At 39.2% G+C, this 19,468-nt stretch overlaps 1 protein-coding gene across 2 annotated transcripts in view; it reads left to right on the top strand.

Annotated features, from left to right (window-relative positions):
* Nucleotides 1-690: 690 nt before the first annotated feature.
* LOC138328513 (diacylglycerol kinase zeta-like) overlaps nucleotides 691-19,468 on the top strand; it is a 101,911-nt gene continuing 83,133 nt past the window's right edge. For both annotated transcript variants that reach the window (XM_069275385.1, XM_069275375.1), the window contains exons 1-2: nucleotides 691-816; nucleotides 19,174-19,333. In XM_069275385.1, coding sequence (XP_069131486.1) covers nucleotides 19,200-19,333 — 134 coding nt within the window. In that variant the 5' untranslated portion in view covers nucleotides 691-816; nucleotides 19,174-19,199. The remainder of the gene's footprint in view (nucleotides 817-19,173; nucleotides 19,334-19,468) is intronic.

Raw genomic sequence — 19,468 nt, 5'->3', positions numbered from 1 at the left:
AGTGGACGGTGCTTTTTCTCCAGGTCCTCCGGTTTTCCTCCACCAGTAAATCAACTAATGGAACTGAACAGGAAGCGAATGGCTATACTGTGTCATGACCACTCCACCATGCATGCATCATGTGTATATATAACAATGTACACGCGCATTAATCCCTAGTGCTTAATTAGTGTACATGTTATACATGCACACACTCTTTAATTAATTAATGTTTTCAGGAATTACCGACAATGGTTGACTAACATATATAGATCTATATTGAAAATTGTAATTTAAAGATATAAGTACAGTTATATTTAGCTTCTGAAAACAGGACATTCTATATCAATTACTTATTAGATTTTTTTTATAAACTATTTTCGGTAGGTATGTTTGCCCGGATATAGAATCATATTAATTCCATGCAGAACGAATATATTTGATACATTTATATTTAAAAAAAAAAAATCATATAACATTTATAGCGTATCGGCTGTCGGCACGTCGTGATGTTCGCATTAGCGTTTCCCTGTGCAACTCCTTATAGTAATCTCGCATTATAAATTATAAATCAACGATTTTAAATTAGTTCCGCAAACCTGCATACGAGGTGTGGGTCTGTTTCACCAAGCAGTGTTACATTTATTGGATAATCACTCAGAATTTCATAAAACGTGGGGCTTCGTCTATTTATAGTTGAATGTAATTATTTATAGCCCGACTATCCTCCCCCGCTCCTTCACACCTCGATCTGTATTCCCGACATGCCTAGCTAACAATATGGCGCCTATCCCAGTCCTGTGGTAACAACACGGAATACACATTCAATCCTATCAGGTGAGTGACTTCCACGGTTAGGTGAGTGACTTCCACGGTTAGCGATGTTGTTGGCAAATATCGAAGAGATTCTTGGTAAAATTTGGGTGACAGATATTTGGCCATTAGATGGAAGAGTTTTGAGTATAAATCTTGCCATTACTTTCTGTCCGTAAAGTAAATAGCTATTTATACGTGGAGTGCGTGATCGACACTACACCTGTTCAGCACCGACCAGTTTTGACAGGTGCTCGTATTTTATTTATTGCTAACGAATCTAACATTAAGTGCACATTCCATACAACACAAACATATTTTGTTATACAGTATGTTTGATTTCCATGGAAAACAGTTTATAAAACAAATCTGTTGGATTGATTTCGAAAGCGGAAGTGAATTTGTTGTGATTGAAAAACACAGGTGTGGTCGTGTGTCAATAAGCTGTCAACGGGGGGCGCGCGGGGCCGGGCAGGGCGAGATCGATTCATACAGGACCGGGTGGAGCTAAGTTATAACATAATGTAATGTCGTCGACGATTAGAATTTTATTATTTGTTAAGACTGGTAGAATCAGCTGTAGGATCACATGTATAGGGATGTCTGTGTTTATGTATATGGTAGAATATAGGTCGACATGCAAATACAAAAAAATATAACCAATTTATCTGGAAGTGTAACCCTACTATTTCATACATTTTGAAATTAGATTTAAATTCTACAGACTTATGTGATATAAGTGTATAATATTGTTCAAGAGTTCATCATTTATATTAACTTAATTGTGTTTAATATACATCGTAAATGTAACTGCAAGATAAAATATTTTTAAATATACTCAGATATATAGGCCTAAATGTTTTCAATAAAAAGAAATTGCCTACTTAGCTCATTGATCAAATAAGTAAATTTATTCATTTGATGTAAATAAAATTAATATGTCAAATTATAATTTTAAAGAATGATTGAACCCAAAATTAAAAAAAAAAATCAAAAAATGTAGATGGTCACATCACGACTGAATAAGAGTGTGGGAAATTTAATAAATAAATACTGGTAGAGGACAGCCAACAAGATTTATTCTTCCTCAATATTAGAAAACAATGATGCCATTGCATCCTTAACTCATTTAGCCCTGAAAATATATTAGGCTGTTCTAAATCAAAGACTAGATCAGTCCATTATGAAATTCCAGGGTCAATAGCCTTTGTGGCATTATCATTATCACCAAAGGCAACATATCATCTTGATTAAAATATATTGTAAACACACAATAATCTAAGTTTTCTTCAATTTCTTGACATGTTGCATACTTCCCCTATTTTAAAATTTTCCATTGGTGGGACGTAATTCTCTGAATGTGCTCAGTGTCAGCTACTGGGTATGATGCTTCCAAGATGTACTGATTCATCTCTTTAACATAGTCATTTTTTAATGTTTTTTCTTGAACTCCAGACTGCCGACTAAAATGATTATCATCTACTGGGTAATTTATGTAAAGAAACACTGTTTCAGCCTCTCGAGTTGATCTGTTTCTTTGTTTACTTGTGGTCTACAATATGGATTCATGTTTGTAGATGGTACATCATTTACATTTGGTATGGTTACCAGAAAGCTGTTTTATTGTCAATCAATGAGGAATGGCTTGGAGCAGGTGTTTTCAGCAGCATTTGTGCACTCGGTGATAGATAACATATTGTACCCTGGAAATGTTTAGTAATATTCTCAAATTTCAAGCTAGTACTTTAATTGTCCTCACAATAATGGAATTGCCGGGACAGCAATTATGATAGGGAATGTGGTCCTCGATGTAATTGCCAGGTAGTTACCAATTCATGTATATTAAATTGCCTGGACAATATAGATTGTGTCGTGTGTGTACACGTGTCTGCAGCGCTCTGTGTACAGCATTCAATACACACATAATGTGTATTGATTTTCCAACCTTTATATGGCCAGGATTTGTGTGTTTTACAAACATTTTATTATTGGGTAATACTTACACTCTGCATCAATCTGCATAATCCGGATTTCTTTTGATTTAATGGCCCATCCAATATGTATAAGCTCAGGCAGATGCAAGGCTGATTTGGACGACAGCAGATGACCTCAGCTTGCCTCAAAATTATCAGTCGTCAGAATTAACGTAATGATTGGCATTGTAATTGTTTTATCTGATTTTGTTGAGGGCGTGCTCAAAGTGTCCTTATGATCTATTCTGAGATGGTTTCATTGCTGACTATCAGAACGCAGACCTCTACGGACTGAAATATCGCCTGATTACAAGCTCACATGTTAATGAATATTTGAAAGCCATGTGGAATTCTCATCTAATATTGAATTCAAGTGTGATCAGAGGGGATTTACATGATTTCCACATTATACTATCACCAACAAACTTCAGGTTTGATTGTTTGCTAATCACATTTTGAAATCACATGACTCTTACGAATGTTATTTTTTTTTTATTAAAATGTCTGGTTTACACAGGTACTAGATGGTGAGGTATAGTGCCATTATGTAGAAGATCCAAGTACAGGCCTCTATGTACACATTTTTGTCGTTGTAAATAAATTTTTTTTTTTAATTAAAATGTCTGGTTTACACAGGTACTAGATGGTGAGGTAGTGCCATTATGTAGAAGACCCAAGTATAGGCCTCTATGTACACATTTTTGTAGTTGTAAATAAAGAAGTTATTTAATCTAATAAGTGTCAAGGACGCAATAGAAGACTGACATGTTGTAGGCCTCTAACATTATTCAAGGGTAAGCTGGTACAGTTAAGCTATGTGGTTGCCAAAGAAATAAAATTTAACCCTCAAAAATTACTAGCTGTTGATAGGCATTACAGTCCTGTAACACACCTTTTCAAAACAGTAAAATATTCCTTAGAAACATATATACACGGTACAATACAGCCACAGTCTGTCTCTTTATAAGGAGGTCTCTTTATAAGGTGGTCTCTTTAGAAGTTGGTCTCTTTATACAGGTGGTCTCTTTATAAGGTGGTCTCTTTATACAGGCAGTCTCTTTATAAGGTGGTCTCTTTATACAGGTGATCTCTTTATATAGGTGGTCTCTTTATAATGTGGTCTCTTTATGGTCTCTTTATACAGGTGATCTTTTTATAAGGTGGTCTCTTTATAAGGTGGTCTCTTTATACAGGCAGTCTCTTTATAAGGTGGTCTCTTTATACAGGTGATCTCTTTATACAGGTGGTCTCTTTATAAGGTGGTCTCTTTATGGTCTCTTTATACAGGTGATCTCTTTATACAGGTGGTCTCTTTATAAGGTGGTCTCTTTATAAGGTGGTCTCTTTATACAGGTGATCTCTTTATACAGGTGATTTCTTTATAAGGTTGTCTCTTTATGGTTTCTTTATACAGGTGATCTCTTTATAAGGTGGTCTCTTTATAATGTGATCTCTTTATAAGGTGGTTTCTTTATAAGGTGGTCTCTTTATACAGGCAGTCTCTTTATAAGGTGGTCTCTTTATACAGGCAGTCTCTTTATAAGGTGGTCTCTTTATAAGGTGGTCTCTTTATACAGGTGATCTCTTTATAAGGTGGTCTCTTTCTAAGGTGGTCTCTTTATACAGGCAGTCTCTTTCTAAGGTGGTCTCTTTATACAGGCAGTCTCTTTATAAGGTGGTCTCTTTCTAAGGTGGTCTCTTTATACAGGTGGTCTCTTTATACAAATTAAGCCAAAACTAGTTAGATCATTGACAAAGCAGACCAGTAATTAAAAAGAAAAATTCAATGATTCACTGCTATGTTAAAACTCAAAATACACTTTGCTGATGTCTTCCGTTCCATTCAGTATTGTGTAACTGCAGGTGAACAGTAATATTCTTTCAAGAGTCTTTGAAAATTTTCAACATTTTGCTTGATTTTTAACCCTGAATTCCATTGCAGTTAGTATATAGTCATTCTTGTATCTAAAAGCTTAATGGCTTCAACCTTTTTCTCCAACTTGATCTGCTTTGCTTTTTTCAAGATGTCTGTTATTAATGAAAATGTATCTGTGTATGGCTTCCAAGCTTTAAATATCTAAATTCTCCTTAATCAAACCAGTAATGCCGTTCTAACTAGATGTAGTCTATGTTTTAACTTCCTTTTTTGTATGCAACCATTTATAGGTTTTGTTTGGAACTAGCAGGAATTGTTAAGCATGTTGATCTTGGTATACAGCCGTTAGCTGTGTCCGACTGGATGTCACTTGATTCAGGTGACTGGTGTAGTAAATAATGTCAAGGACAAATCAGTGGGTGGTTAAGGTAGCTTTGTCTGTATTTTCACAGACTACTACACTGGCAGTGGTCAATATGTGTTTTCTGGACGGATGCTGGCTTGCTTGTCAAGCATAGCAGTAAAATGGTGTTCTCTATCTGTATCCATAAGGTTGTCTGCCAGTCCAGACAGCTCCTGTTTTATTGTTGTGCCGTCCTACAGTTGTGAGCTGGATGCTTTCTAATCTGTTTAAGTCTGATATTTTCCTCAGTAGAGTGGTATTAGACAACCTCTGCAAACTGATGTGATGGGAGATCTTTCTCCAGACATCTATTATACCATTTATATTGTGGGCAGGTAAGTAATCGTTCAACTTGATTTCTGTTTAGATGTCAGAAAAATCAGTGCATTGATTTACTTCTTAAGACCACATTTTGACCTTGGGTTATCTCCCCATTTGACCAAGTAGGTTGTGATTAGTTAGACCTTTGATTATCACCCCTTAACACCACATACATTGTGGTAATTTGACCTGTGATTATCTCCCCTTAAAACCACATTCATTGTGGTTAGTTTGACCTGTGATTATCTCCCCTTAACACCACATACATTGTGGTAGTTTGACCTGTGATTATTTCCCTTTAACACCACATACATTGTGGTAGTTTGATATGTGATTATCTCTCTTTAACACCTTAATCTCATACATTGTGATTAGTTTGACCTGTGGTTATCTCCCTTTAACACCACATACATTGTGGTAGTTTGACCTGTGATTATTTCCCTTTAACACCACATACAGTATGGTTGGTTTGATATGTGATTATCTCTCTTTAACACCTTAATCTCATACATTGTGATTAGTTTGACCTGTGGTTATCTCCCTTTAACACCACATACATTGTGGTAGTTTGACCTGTGATTATTTCCCTTTAACACCACATACAGTATGGTTGGTTTGATATGTGATTATCTCTCTTTAACACCTTAATCTCATACATTGTGATTAGTTTGACCTGTGGTTATCTCCCCTTAATACCTCATCACTTATGTAAATTGTTCTTTTTATGTATAAGACTACATACATTGTTTGTATCTGTGATTATTTCCCCCATTTGACTACATTACTACCACAGACATTTTCAGAAAACAAGTGTGTTTGTGAATTGGAATGAGTGTTTGGTTTTGACTTCTAATACCTTCTATACAAATAAAGGTGGAATCTGATATTATATTGGAGTTATATATCATGCTGTGGTTTACTAACAACCAATTGAGTAATGAACTGATGAAAAGCAAGATTTTATTGGTGACCATGAACCCCATCAACTGGCATGCATAGCGATATGGTCATCTTAATTCTTGTAACACAAAACAAGAAAAACGTTACTTGCTGCAATATATTTATCTAATGGTCCTGCGTAATACATGCCAAGGAAGAGTTCATTATGAATGGTTTTCAATCCTAAAATTCATGAGTGAAATGGTTGTTAGATTTTATCTGGATTGCCTGCCAAATCAATATGCTGATGATGTTGTAAGTAATTTTGATCATCTCATGATTATGTACTAAAATGAGTGAAGTTGTCTAATCACTGACACTTATCATGTCCTAGGAAATGAGATCGTGTATCCTTGGTCGTTGTTAATGTTCCTATCAAATTATCAACAACACTAATCATGTTAATTGCTTGATATTCTGTATAGAACAGGGCTGGCAGTATATATAATAAATAGCTAGCATTATACATAGTGCGGGGCTAGCAGTATATATAAAGTACATGACTGGCAGTATATATAGTACAGGACTGGCAGTATACATAGTACAGGACTGGCAGTATACATAGTACGGGCTAGCAGTATATATAGTACATGACTGGCAGTATATATAGTACAGGACTGGCAGTATACATAGTACGGGGCTAGCAGTATATATATAGTACAGGACCGGCAGTATACAAATTACGGGGCTAGCAGTATATACATAGTACAGGACTGGCAGTATATATAGTACATGACTGGCAGTATACTTAGTACAGGACTGGCAGTATACATAGTACAGGACTGGCAGTATATATATAGTACAGGACTGGCAGTATACATAGTACAGGACTGGCAGTACACATAGTACGGGGCTAGCAGTATATATATAGTACATGACTGGCAGTATATATAGTACAGGACTGGCAGTATACATAGTACAGGGCTGGCAGTATACATAGTACAGGACTGGCAGTATACATAGTACAGGACTGGCAGTATATATATAGTACATGACTGGCAGTAAATATATAGTACAGGACTGGCAGTATACATAGTACGGGCTAGCAGTAAATATATATAGTACAGGACTGGCATGTATACATAATAAATAGCTAGCATTATACATAGTACGGGGCTAGCAGTATATATATAGTACATGACTGGCAGTATATATAGTACAGGACTGGCAGTATACATAGTACAGGACTGGCAGTATATATATAGTACAGGACTGGCAGTATATATAGTACATGACTGGCAGTATACTTAGTACAGGACTGGCAGTATACATAGTACAGGACTGGCAGTATATATATAGTACAGGACTGGCAGTATACATAGTACGGGACTAGCAGTATATATATAGTACAGGACTGGCAGTATATATAGTACATGACTGGCAGTATACTTAGTACAGGACTGGCAGTATACATAGTACATGACTGGCACTCACCGGCAGAGTATATATATAGCACACTACATCACATGCTAAGATACACGTAGTACATGACTGGCAGAAGATATACATAGTACAATGGACCTGGGCAGTAATAGGCATAGTAACATGACTTAGCACTGTACACTACATCACAACACATGGCAAATGAGGCAGTAATACACATAGTACAGGACTGGCAGTATACATAGTACAGGACTGGCAGTTATATATAGTGCAAAGATTATACAGTACATATTATCACAGGGCAAAGATTACATGGTACAACTTACACAGGCAAAGATTACACATACAGTACACCTCAATACAGGGCAAATATTACACAGTACACATCATCACAGGGCAAACGATTACACAGTACACACTCATCACAGGGCAAAGATTGCACAATACACCTTAATCACATGGCAAAGATTACACAATACACCTCATCACGGAGCAAAGATTACACAGTACACCTCATCACAGGGCAAATATTACACAGTACACCTCATGGCAGGACAAAGATAACATGGTTCACCTCATCACCCGACAAAGGTTACACAGTACAACTCATTACAGGGCAAATATTACATAATACACTTCATCACAGCCCAAAGATTACACAGTACACTATATCACAGAGCATATATTACATGGTATACCTCATCACAGGATAAAGATTACACAGTACACTACATCACAGGGCAAAGATTACACAGTACACCTCATCACAAGGCTAAACATTACACAGTACACCTCATCATGGGGCAAAGAATACACAGTACACCTCAATACCGGGCAAATATTTACATAGTACACCTTATCACAGGGCAAAGATTACACAGTACAACCTCAATACAAGATAAAGATTACACAGTACATCTCATGGTAGGACAAAGATTACATGGTATACCTCATCACATGACAAAGATTACACATTATACATCATTACAGGGCAAAGATAACACAGTACACATATCACAGGGCAAAGATTACACAGTACACCTCATCTCAGGCCAAAGATTACACAGTACACCTTAATCACAGAGCAAAGATTACACAGTACACCTTAATCACAGGGCAAAGATTACACAGTACACACATCATCACAGGGCAAAGATTACACAGTACACATCTCATCTCAGGCCAAAGATTACACAGTACACTACATCACAGGGCAAAGATTACACAGTACACCTTAATCACAGGGCAAAGATTACATGGTACACCTCATCACAGGGCAAAGATTACACAGTACACCTTAATCACAGGGCAAAGATTACACAGTACACTTCATCACAGGGCAAAGATTACACAGTACACCTCATCACAGGGTAAAGATGACACAGTACACCTCATCACAGGGCAAAGATTACACAGTACATCTCAATTAAGGAGAAATATTACACAGTACACCTCATCACATGGCAAAGATTACACAGTACACCTCAGTACAGGGCAAATATTACACAGTACACTTCCTGGCAGTACAAAGATTACATGGTACACCTCATCACAGGACAAAGATTACACATTACACAATCACACCTCATGGTATATCTCACAGGGGCAAATATTACACCTCAATACAGGGCAAAGATTTCAAAGTACACCCATCACAGGGCAAAGATTACACAGTACACCTCATCTCAGGCCAAAGATTACACAGTACAAACTACCCATCACAGGGCAAAGATTACACAGTACACCTCATCTCACAGGCCAAAGATTACACAGTATACACTACATCACAGGGCAAAGATTACACAGTACACCTTAATCACAGGGCAAAGATTACACAGTACACTACATCACAGGGCAAAGATTACACAGTACACCTCATCACAGGGTAAAGATTACACAGTACACACTCATCACAGGGCAAAGATTACACAGTACACCTCAATTAAAGGGTAAAAATATTACACAGTACACACCTCATCACAGGGCAAAGATTACACAGTACATCTCAATACAGGAGAAATATTACACAGTATACACCTTCAATCACAGTGGCAAAGATTACACAGTACAACCTCATCACAGGGCAAATATTACACATTACACACTTCATCACAGGGCAAATATTACTGGTACAACCTCATCACAGGACAAAGATTACACAAGTACACCTCATCACAGGGCAAATATTACATGTAATATCTCATCACAGGGCAAAGATAACACAGTACACCTCAATACAGGGCAAAATTTCAAAGTACACCCATCACAGGGCAAAGATTACACGGTACCCTCATCACAGGGCAAAGATTACACAGTACAACTCTCTCAACAGGGCAAATGATTACACGGTACACCTCATCACAGGGCAAAGATTTACATAGTACACCTCAAAACGGGGAAAAGATATATGGTACACCCTCATCATAGGGCAAATATTACAAAGTACACACCTTATCACAGGGAAAAGGATTACAGAGGTATACCTCATCACAGGGCAAAGATTACAAAGTACACCTTAATCACAAGGCAAAGATTAACACAGTACACCTCATCAAGGGCAAAGATTACACATTACACCTCAATACAGTGCAAATATTACAGTACACTACATCTTAGGGCAATGATTACACACAGTAACACCTCATCACAGGGTAAAGATTACACAGTACACCTTAATCACAGGGCAAAGATTACATGGTACACCTCATCAGTAAAGATTACACAGTACACATCATCACAGGGCAAAGATTACAACAGTACACCTCATCACAGGGCAAAGATTACACAGTACACCTCATCACAGGGCAAAGATTACACAGTACACCTCATCACAGGGCAAAGATTACACAGTACACCTCATCACAGGGCAAAGATTACACAGTACACCTTATCACAGGGCAAAGATTACACAGTACACCTACATCACAGGGCAAAAGATTACATCACCTCATCACAGGGCAAAGATTACACAGTACACTACATCACAGGGCAAAGATTACACAGTACACCTCAACACAGGGCAAAGATTACACAGTACACCTCAGACACAGGGCAAAGATTACACACAGTACACCTCAATTACACAGGCAAAGATTACACAGTACACACTACACCTCATACAGGGCAAATATTACACAGTACACCTCATCACAGGGCAAAGATTACACAGTACACCTCAATCACAGGGCAAAGATTACACAGTACAACCTCCTCATATCACAGGGCAAAGATTACATGGTACAAACACCTCATCACAGGGCAAAGATTACAAAGTACACCTTAATCACAGGGCAAAGATTAAACAGTAAAACTCGCCACAGGGCAAAGATTACACAGTACACCTCATCACAGGGCAAAGATTACACAGTACACCTCATCACAGGGCAAAGATTACACAGTACACCTCAATCACAGGGCAAAGATTACACAGTACAACCTCATCACAGGACAAGCAAAGATTACATAGTACACAAAGACACATTACACCTCAAAACGGGCAAAAGATTACATGGTACACCTCATCACCAAGGGCAAATATTACAAAGTAACATGTACACCTTATCACAGGAAAAGATTACAGAGTATACCTCATCACAGGGCAAAGATTACAAAGTACATACACCTTAATCACAAGGCAAAGATTAAACACAGCACACCTCATCATAGGGCAATAGATTACACATTACACCTCAATACAGGGCAAATATTACAGTACACTACATCACAGGGCAAAGATTACACAGTAAACCTCATCACAGGGCAAAGATTACACAGTACACCTCATCACAGGGCAAAGATTACACAGTACACCTCATCACAGGGCAAAGATTACACAGTACACCTCATCACCAGGGCAAAGATTAAACAGTAAAATCTCATCACAGGGCAAAGATTACACAGTAACACCTAATCACAGGGCAAAGATTACACAGTACAACTACTCTTTCACAGGGCAAAGATTACACAACACCTCATCACAGGGCAAAGATTACACAGTACACCTCATCACAGGGCAAAGATATACACAGTACACACCTCACATCACAGGGCAAAGATTACACAGTACACCTCATCACAGGGCAAAGATTACACAGTAACAGCTCACCATCATCACAGGCAAAGATTTACACAGTAACCTCATCACAGGGCAAAGATTACACAGTACACCTTACATCACAGGGCAAAGATTACACAGTACACCTCATCACAGGGCAAAGATTACACAGTACACTACATTATAGGGCAAAGATTACATAGTACACCTCATCACAGGGCAAAGATTACACAGTACACATCATCACAGGGCAAAGATACACAGTAACACCTCATCACAGGGCAAAGATTACACAGTACACCTCATCACAGGGCAAAGATTACACAGTACACTTCATTACAGGGCAAAGATTACACAGTACACCTCAATCACAGGGCAAAGATTACATGGTACACCTCATCACAGGGCAAAGATTACACAGTACACTACATTACAGGGCAAAGATTACATGAATACATAATATCACATCACAGGGCAAAGATTACACAGTACACCTCAATCACCAGGGCAAAGATTACATGGTACACCTCATCACAGGGCAAAGATTACACAGTACACCTCAATCACAGGGCAAAGATTACACAGTACACCTCATCACAGGGCAAAGATTACACAGTACACCTCAATCACAGGGCAAAGATTACATGGTACACCTCATCACAGGGCAAAGATTACACAGTACACCTCAATCCAGGGCAAAGATTACATGGTACACCTCATCACAGGGCAAAGATTACACAGTACACCTTTCATCACAGGGCAAAGATTACACAGTACACCTCATCACAGGGCAAAGATTACACAGTACACCTCATCACAGGGCAAAGATTACACAGTACACCTCATCACAGGGCAAAGATTACACAGTACACCTCATCACAGGGCAAAGATTAACAGTACACCTCATCACAGGCAAAGATTACACAGTACACCTCATCACAGGGCAAAGATTACACAGTACACCTCATCACAGGGCAAAGATTACACAGTACACCTCATCACAGGGCAAAGATTACACTGTACACCTCATCAACAGGGCAAAGATTACACAGTACACCTCATCAAGGGGAAAGATTACACATGTACACACTCATCACAGGGCAAAGATTAAGCACAGTACACCTCATCACAGGGCAAAGATTACACAGTACACTCTCATCACAGGGCAAAGATAACAGATTACACAGTACACCTCATCACAGGGCAAAGATTACACAGTACAAACTCAAACAGGGCAAAGATTACACAGTACACCTCATCACAGGGCAAAGATTACATGTACACCTCATCACAGGGCAAAGATTACACAGTACACCTCATCACAGGGCAAAGATTACACAGTACACCTCATCACAGGGCAAAGATTACACGGTACACCTCATCACAGGGCAAAGATTACATAGTACACCTCATCACAGGGAAAAGATTATATGGTACACCTCATCATAGGGCAAATATTACAAAGTACATGTACACCTTATCACAGGGAAAAGATTACAGGTACACCTCATCACAGGGCAAAGATTACAAAGTACACACCTTAATCACAGGGCAAAGATTACACAGTACACCTCATCAGAGGGCAAAGATTACACATTACACCTCAATCACAGGGCAAAGATTACACAGTACACCTATCACTTAGGGCAAAGATTACACAGTACACCTCATCACAGGGTAAAGATTACACAGTACACCTTAATCACAAGGGCAAAGATTACATGGTACACCTCATCACAGGGCAAAGATTACACAGTACACCTCATCACAGGGCAAAGATTACACAGTACACCTCATCTCAGGCCAAAGATTACACAGTACACTACATCACAGGGCAAAGATTACACAGTACACCTTAATCACAGGGCAAAGATTACACAGTACACCTCATCACAGGGCAAAGATTACACAGTACACCTCAATACAGGGCAAATATTACACAGTACACCTCATCACAGGGCAAAGATTACACAGTACACCTCAATCACAGGGCAAAGATTACACAGTACACCTCATCACAGGGCAAAGATTACACAGTACACCTCATCACAGGGCAAAGATTACACAGTACACCTCATCACAGGGCAAAGATTACACAGTACACCTCATCACAGGGCAAAGATTACACAGTACACCTCATCACAGGGCAAAGATTACACAGTACACCTCATCACAGGGCAAAGATTACACAGTACACCTCATCACAGGGCAAAGATTACACAGTACACCTCATCACAGGGCAAAGATTACACAGTACACCTCATCACAGGGCAAAGATTACACAGTACACCTCATCACAGGGCAAAGATTACATGGTACACCTCATCACATGGCAAAGATTACACAGTTCACACTCTTCACAGGGCAAAGATTACACGGTACACCTCATTACAGGGCAAAGATTACATAGTACACCTCAAAACAGGGCAAAGATTATATGGTACACCTCATCACAGGGCAAATATTACAAAGTACATGTACACCTTATCACAGGGCAAAGATTACAGAGTATACCTCATCACAGGGCAAAGATTACAAAGTACACCTTAATCACAAGGCAAAGATTACACTGTACACCTCATCACAGGGACAAAGATTATTACAGTACACCTCATCACAGGGCAAATATTACACAGTACACCTCATCACAGGGCAAAGATTACACAGTAAACCTCATCACAGGGCAAAGATTACAAGTACACCTCAATCACAGGGCAAAGATTACAAAGTACACTCATCACAGGGCAAAGATTACACAGTACACCTCATCACAGGGCAAAGATTACACAGTACACCTCATCACAGGGCAAAGATTACACAGTACACCTCATCACAGGGCAAAGATTACACAGTACACCTCATCACAGGGCAAATATTACACATTACACCTCAATACAGGGCAAATATTACAGTACACTACATCACAGGGCAAAGATTACACAGTAAACCTCATCACAGGGCAAAGATTACACAGTACACCACATCACAGGGCAAAGATTACACAGTACACCTCATCACAGGGCAAAGATTACACAGTACACCTCATCACAGGGCAAAGATTACACAGTACACCTCAATCACAGGGCAAAGATTACACAGTAACACCTCATCACAGGGCAAAGATTACACAGTAAACCTCATCACAGGGCAAAGATTACACACAGTACACCACATCACAGGGCAAAGATTACACAGTAAACCTCATCACAGGGCAAAGATTACACAGTACACTACATCAAGGGCAAAGATTACACAGTAAACCTCATCACAGGGCAAAGATTACACAGTACACCTCATCACAGGGCAAAGATTACACAGTACACCTCAATCACCAGGCAAAGATTACATGGTACACCTCATCACAGGGCAAAGAATACATGGTACACCTCATCACAGGGCAAAGATTACAAGTACACTTCAATACAGGGCAAAGATTTCACAGTACACCTCATCACAGGGCAAAGATTACATGGTACACCTCAATCACAGGGCAAAGATTTCACAGTACACCTCATCACAGGGCAAAGATTACATGGTATACCTCATCACAGGGCAAAGATTACAAGTACACCTCATCACAGGGCAAAGATTACACAGTACACCTCATCACAGGGCAAAGATTACATGGTACACCTCATCACAGGGCAAAGATTACATAGTACACCTCATCACAGGGCAAACATTACAAGTACACTTCAATACAGGGCAAAGATTTCACAGTACACCTCATCACAGGGCAAAGATTACATGGTACACCTCATCACAGGGCAAAGATTACACAGTTCACCTCTTCACAGGGCAAAGATTACACGGTACACCTCATTACAGGGCAAAGATTACATAGTACACCTCATCACAGGGCAAAGATTACATGGTACACCTCATCACAGGGCAAAGATTACACAGTACACCTCATCACAGGGCAAAGATTACATGGTACACCTCATCACAGGGCAAAGATTACACAGTACACCTCATCACAGGGCAAAGATTACACTGTACACCTCATCACAGGGCAAAGATTACACAGTACACCTTATCACAGGGCAAAGATTACACAGTACACCTCATCACAGGGCAAATATTATACTGTACAGCTCAATACAGGGCAAATATTACACAGTAAACCTCATGGCAGGACAAAAAATTACATGGTTTACCTCATCACAGGACAAAGATTGCACAGTACAACTCATCACAGGGCAAATATTACACAGTGCATCTTATCACAGGGCAAAGATTACACAGTATTACTCATCACAGGGCAAAGATTACACAGTACACCTTAATCACAGGGCAAAGATTACACAGTACACCTCATCACAGGGCAAAGATTACACATGGTACACCTCATCACAGGGCAAAGAATAACACAGTACACCTCATCACAGGGCAAAGATTACACAGTACACCTCATCACAGGGCAAAGATTACACAGTACACCTCATCACAGGGCAAAGATTACACAGTACACCTCATCACAGGGCAAAGATTACACAGTACACCTCATCACAGGGCAAAGATTACACAGTACACCTCATCACAGGGCAAAGATTACACAGTACACACACCTCATCACAGGGCAAAGATTACACAGTACACCTCATCACAGGGCAAAGATTACACAGTACACCTCAATCACAGGGCAAAGATTACACAGTACACCTCATCACAGGGCAAAGATTACACAGTACACCTCATCACAGGGCAAATATTACACAGTTCACCTCATCACAGGGCAAAAATTACACAGTACACCTCATTACAGGGCAAATATTACACAGTACATGTCATCAGAGGGCAAAGATTACACAGTACACTACATCACAGGTCAAAGATTATATGGTGCACCTCATCACAGGGCAAAGATTGTGCAGTTGTAATACACCTCAATACAGGGCAACGATTACATGGTATACCTTATCACAGGACAAAGATTATATAGCACACCTCATCACAGGGCAAAGATTGCATAGTTCACCTTAATCACAGGTCATAGATTACACATTACACCTTATCACAGGGCAAAGATTACACAGTACACCTCATCACAGGGCAATGATTAGATTACACAGTACACCTCATCACAGGGCAAAGATTACACAGTACACCTCATCACAGGGCAAAGATTACACAGTACACCTCATCACAGGGCAAAGATTACACAGTACACCTCATCACAGGGCAAAGATTACACAGTACACCTTAATCACAGGGCAAAGATTACACAGTAAAACTCATCACAGGGCAAAGATTACACAGTACACCTGAATCACAGGGCAAAGATTACACAGTACACCTCATCACAGGGCAAAGATTACACAGTACACCTGAATCACAGGGCAAAGATTACACAGTACACCTCATCACAGGGCAAAGATTACACAATACACCTCATCACAGGGCAAAGATTACACATTACACCTCAATACAGGGCAAAGATTACACAGTAAACCTCATCACAGGGCAAAGATAACACAGTACACCACATCACAGGGCAAAGATTTCACAGTACACTACATCAAAGGTCAAAGATTATATGGTGCACCTCATCACAGGGCAAAGATTGTGCAGTGTAATACACCTCAATACAGGGCAACGATTACATGGTATACCTTATCACAGGACAAAGATTATATAGTACACCTCATCACAGGGCAAAGATTACATAGTTCACCTTAATCACAGGGCAAAGATTACACAGTACACCTCAATACAAAGCAAAGATTGCACAGTACACCTCATCACAGGGCAAACAATACATGATACTTCTCATCACATGGCAAAGATTATACAGTACACCACATCACAGTGCAAAGATTACACAGTACACCTCATCACAGGGCAAAGATAACACAGTACAACTCAATACAGGGCAAATATTACACAGTACACCTCATCACAGGGCAAATATTACACAGTACACCTCATCACAGTGCAAAGATTACACAGTACACCTCATCACAGGGCAAAGATTACACAGTAAAACTCATCACAGGGCTTAGATTACACAGTACACCTCATCACAGGGCAAAGATTACACAGTACACCTCATCACAGGGCAAAGATTACACAGTACACCTCATCACAGGGCAAAGATTACACAGTACACCTCATCACAGGGCAAAGATTACACAGTACACCTCATCACAGGGCAAAGATTACACAGTACACCTCATCACAGGGCAAAGATTACACAGTACACCTCATCACAGGGCAAAGACTACACAGTGCATCTCATCACAGGACAAAAATTACACAGTACACTACATCATGACAGCAGTGAAAAATTTATTTCATGGCTTTGATAGCTTTACTGATAATATAACCATGAGGTGTATTTGCAGTTACAAAATATCTATTTTGCCACTGTCCATTGTACGTGATAATACTGTAGTCTAGCTGCATTGTGATGTCTATCAACCTATTTATTTTTGTGTATGATATTGGTTGAGTGTTTGATGTGATAACTAGCAACGAGATATATGCTTTAGATTTAGAAGTTAATTATGTGGTTGTAAGGCTGAAGGGCTGCCTGCTGTGTGGAGTTGACGGTTGATTACAAGCGCAGTCGACCTGACCAACGATGACTAATTCCTGATTTTCTCATCATCTCCGCATATATATATATCTGTTTTCTTGCTAGTTCAAACATTCAGGTGCATTACTGGGCTTTTAGTAGAAGTTATCAATATCATGTTTAGTTTCCATGACAACCGTACTGGAGTAATGGCACACAGAAGACAGGTGATCATTATCCACGAGATCGCGGTGGCTTGGTTGGAGCTTGTCCTCAAATCTTAGATATGCCCTACAATCTGATCAATGAAGCAAGAAATATAGCAACGGACACAAGCAATTTGTCAAATTCTCTATGTCAACACAAAAATATACCAGCATGTTTATTAGCCAGGGGTAATATAGGAAATGGAACTGGCAGTTCATTCTCTTCCCTGCCACAACTCTTATTAAATTTTACATAAAATTTGATGTTCTATATTAAATATACTGTATAGAATTGTATTTATTGATAAATGAACCATTTCTGGTCAAGGGTATTTGTTCTTGGAACGATAAGGATGCTGCGTAGAGATAAGTTTTAGGTTGGGATGGTGCTCATTTTTCTGTTGTGATGCTGTTTGAGGAAGATAAAAGGTGGTGTATATGAGATATATCAATTTGGATAGACGATGGCAAACATATCCTGTCTGATGAAAAGGTTAGGTTGCAATACGAGTATTTCCTTTCTCACTGTGACAGAAAGGCTAGTTTCCACAGAAGGCTGTATTCCCTTGTGGTGTGTGATATATTGTCAATTTTAGCCATGTATTTACGATATATGAGCTAGTGTGGTTGTAGCGAGTGAAATATTTATTGAACATTACTCCTGCCTGTGATAGATTCTCATTAATAAATATCTTGTGTGTTACAGCCTCGCTGAGGGGGATGTTATTATGAATGACCTATGAAGAGAGGGACCGATTTTTTGAGAGCATGGCCGAATGCTCCAGTATTCCGTCTGATAGTGATCACGAAGAAGAAGATGCGACCAAGCTTCCACAATTTTCCTTCCACAAACAAACTTCCTACAGGTAAGTTTAACAACATAACATGAACAGGTAATAGATACACCTGGTAATTAGGAGAGATGGAACTCATTTGGAATATTGGTTACCATGGTAACCTTATTTCTGGACATTCTCCATATCTGTGCAAGGTGGCTTATG

Source organism: Argopecten irradians, chromosome 1 (genome assembly GCF_041381155.1).
Source record: "Argopecten irradians isolate NY chromosome 1, Ai_NY, whole genome shotgun sequence".
NCBI classification, from domain to species: Eukaryota; Metazoa; Mollusca; class Bivalvia; order Pectinida; family Pectinidae; genus Argopecten; species Argopecten irradians.
The sequence above is the reverse complement of the archived record's forward strand: the minus strand, read 5'-3'. Positions and strand labels throughout refer to the sequence as shown.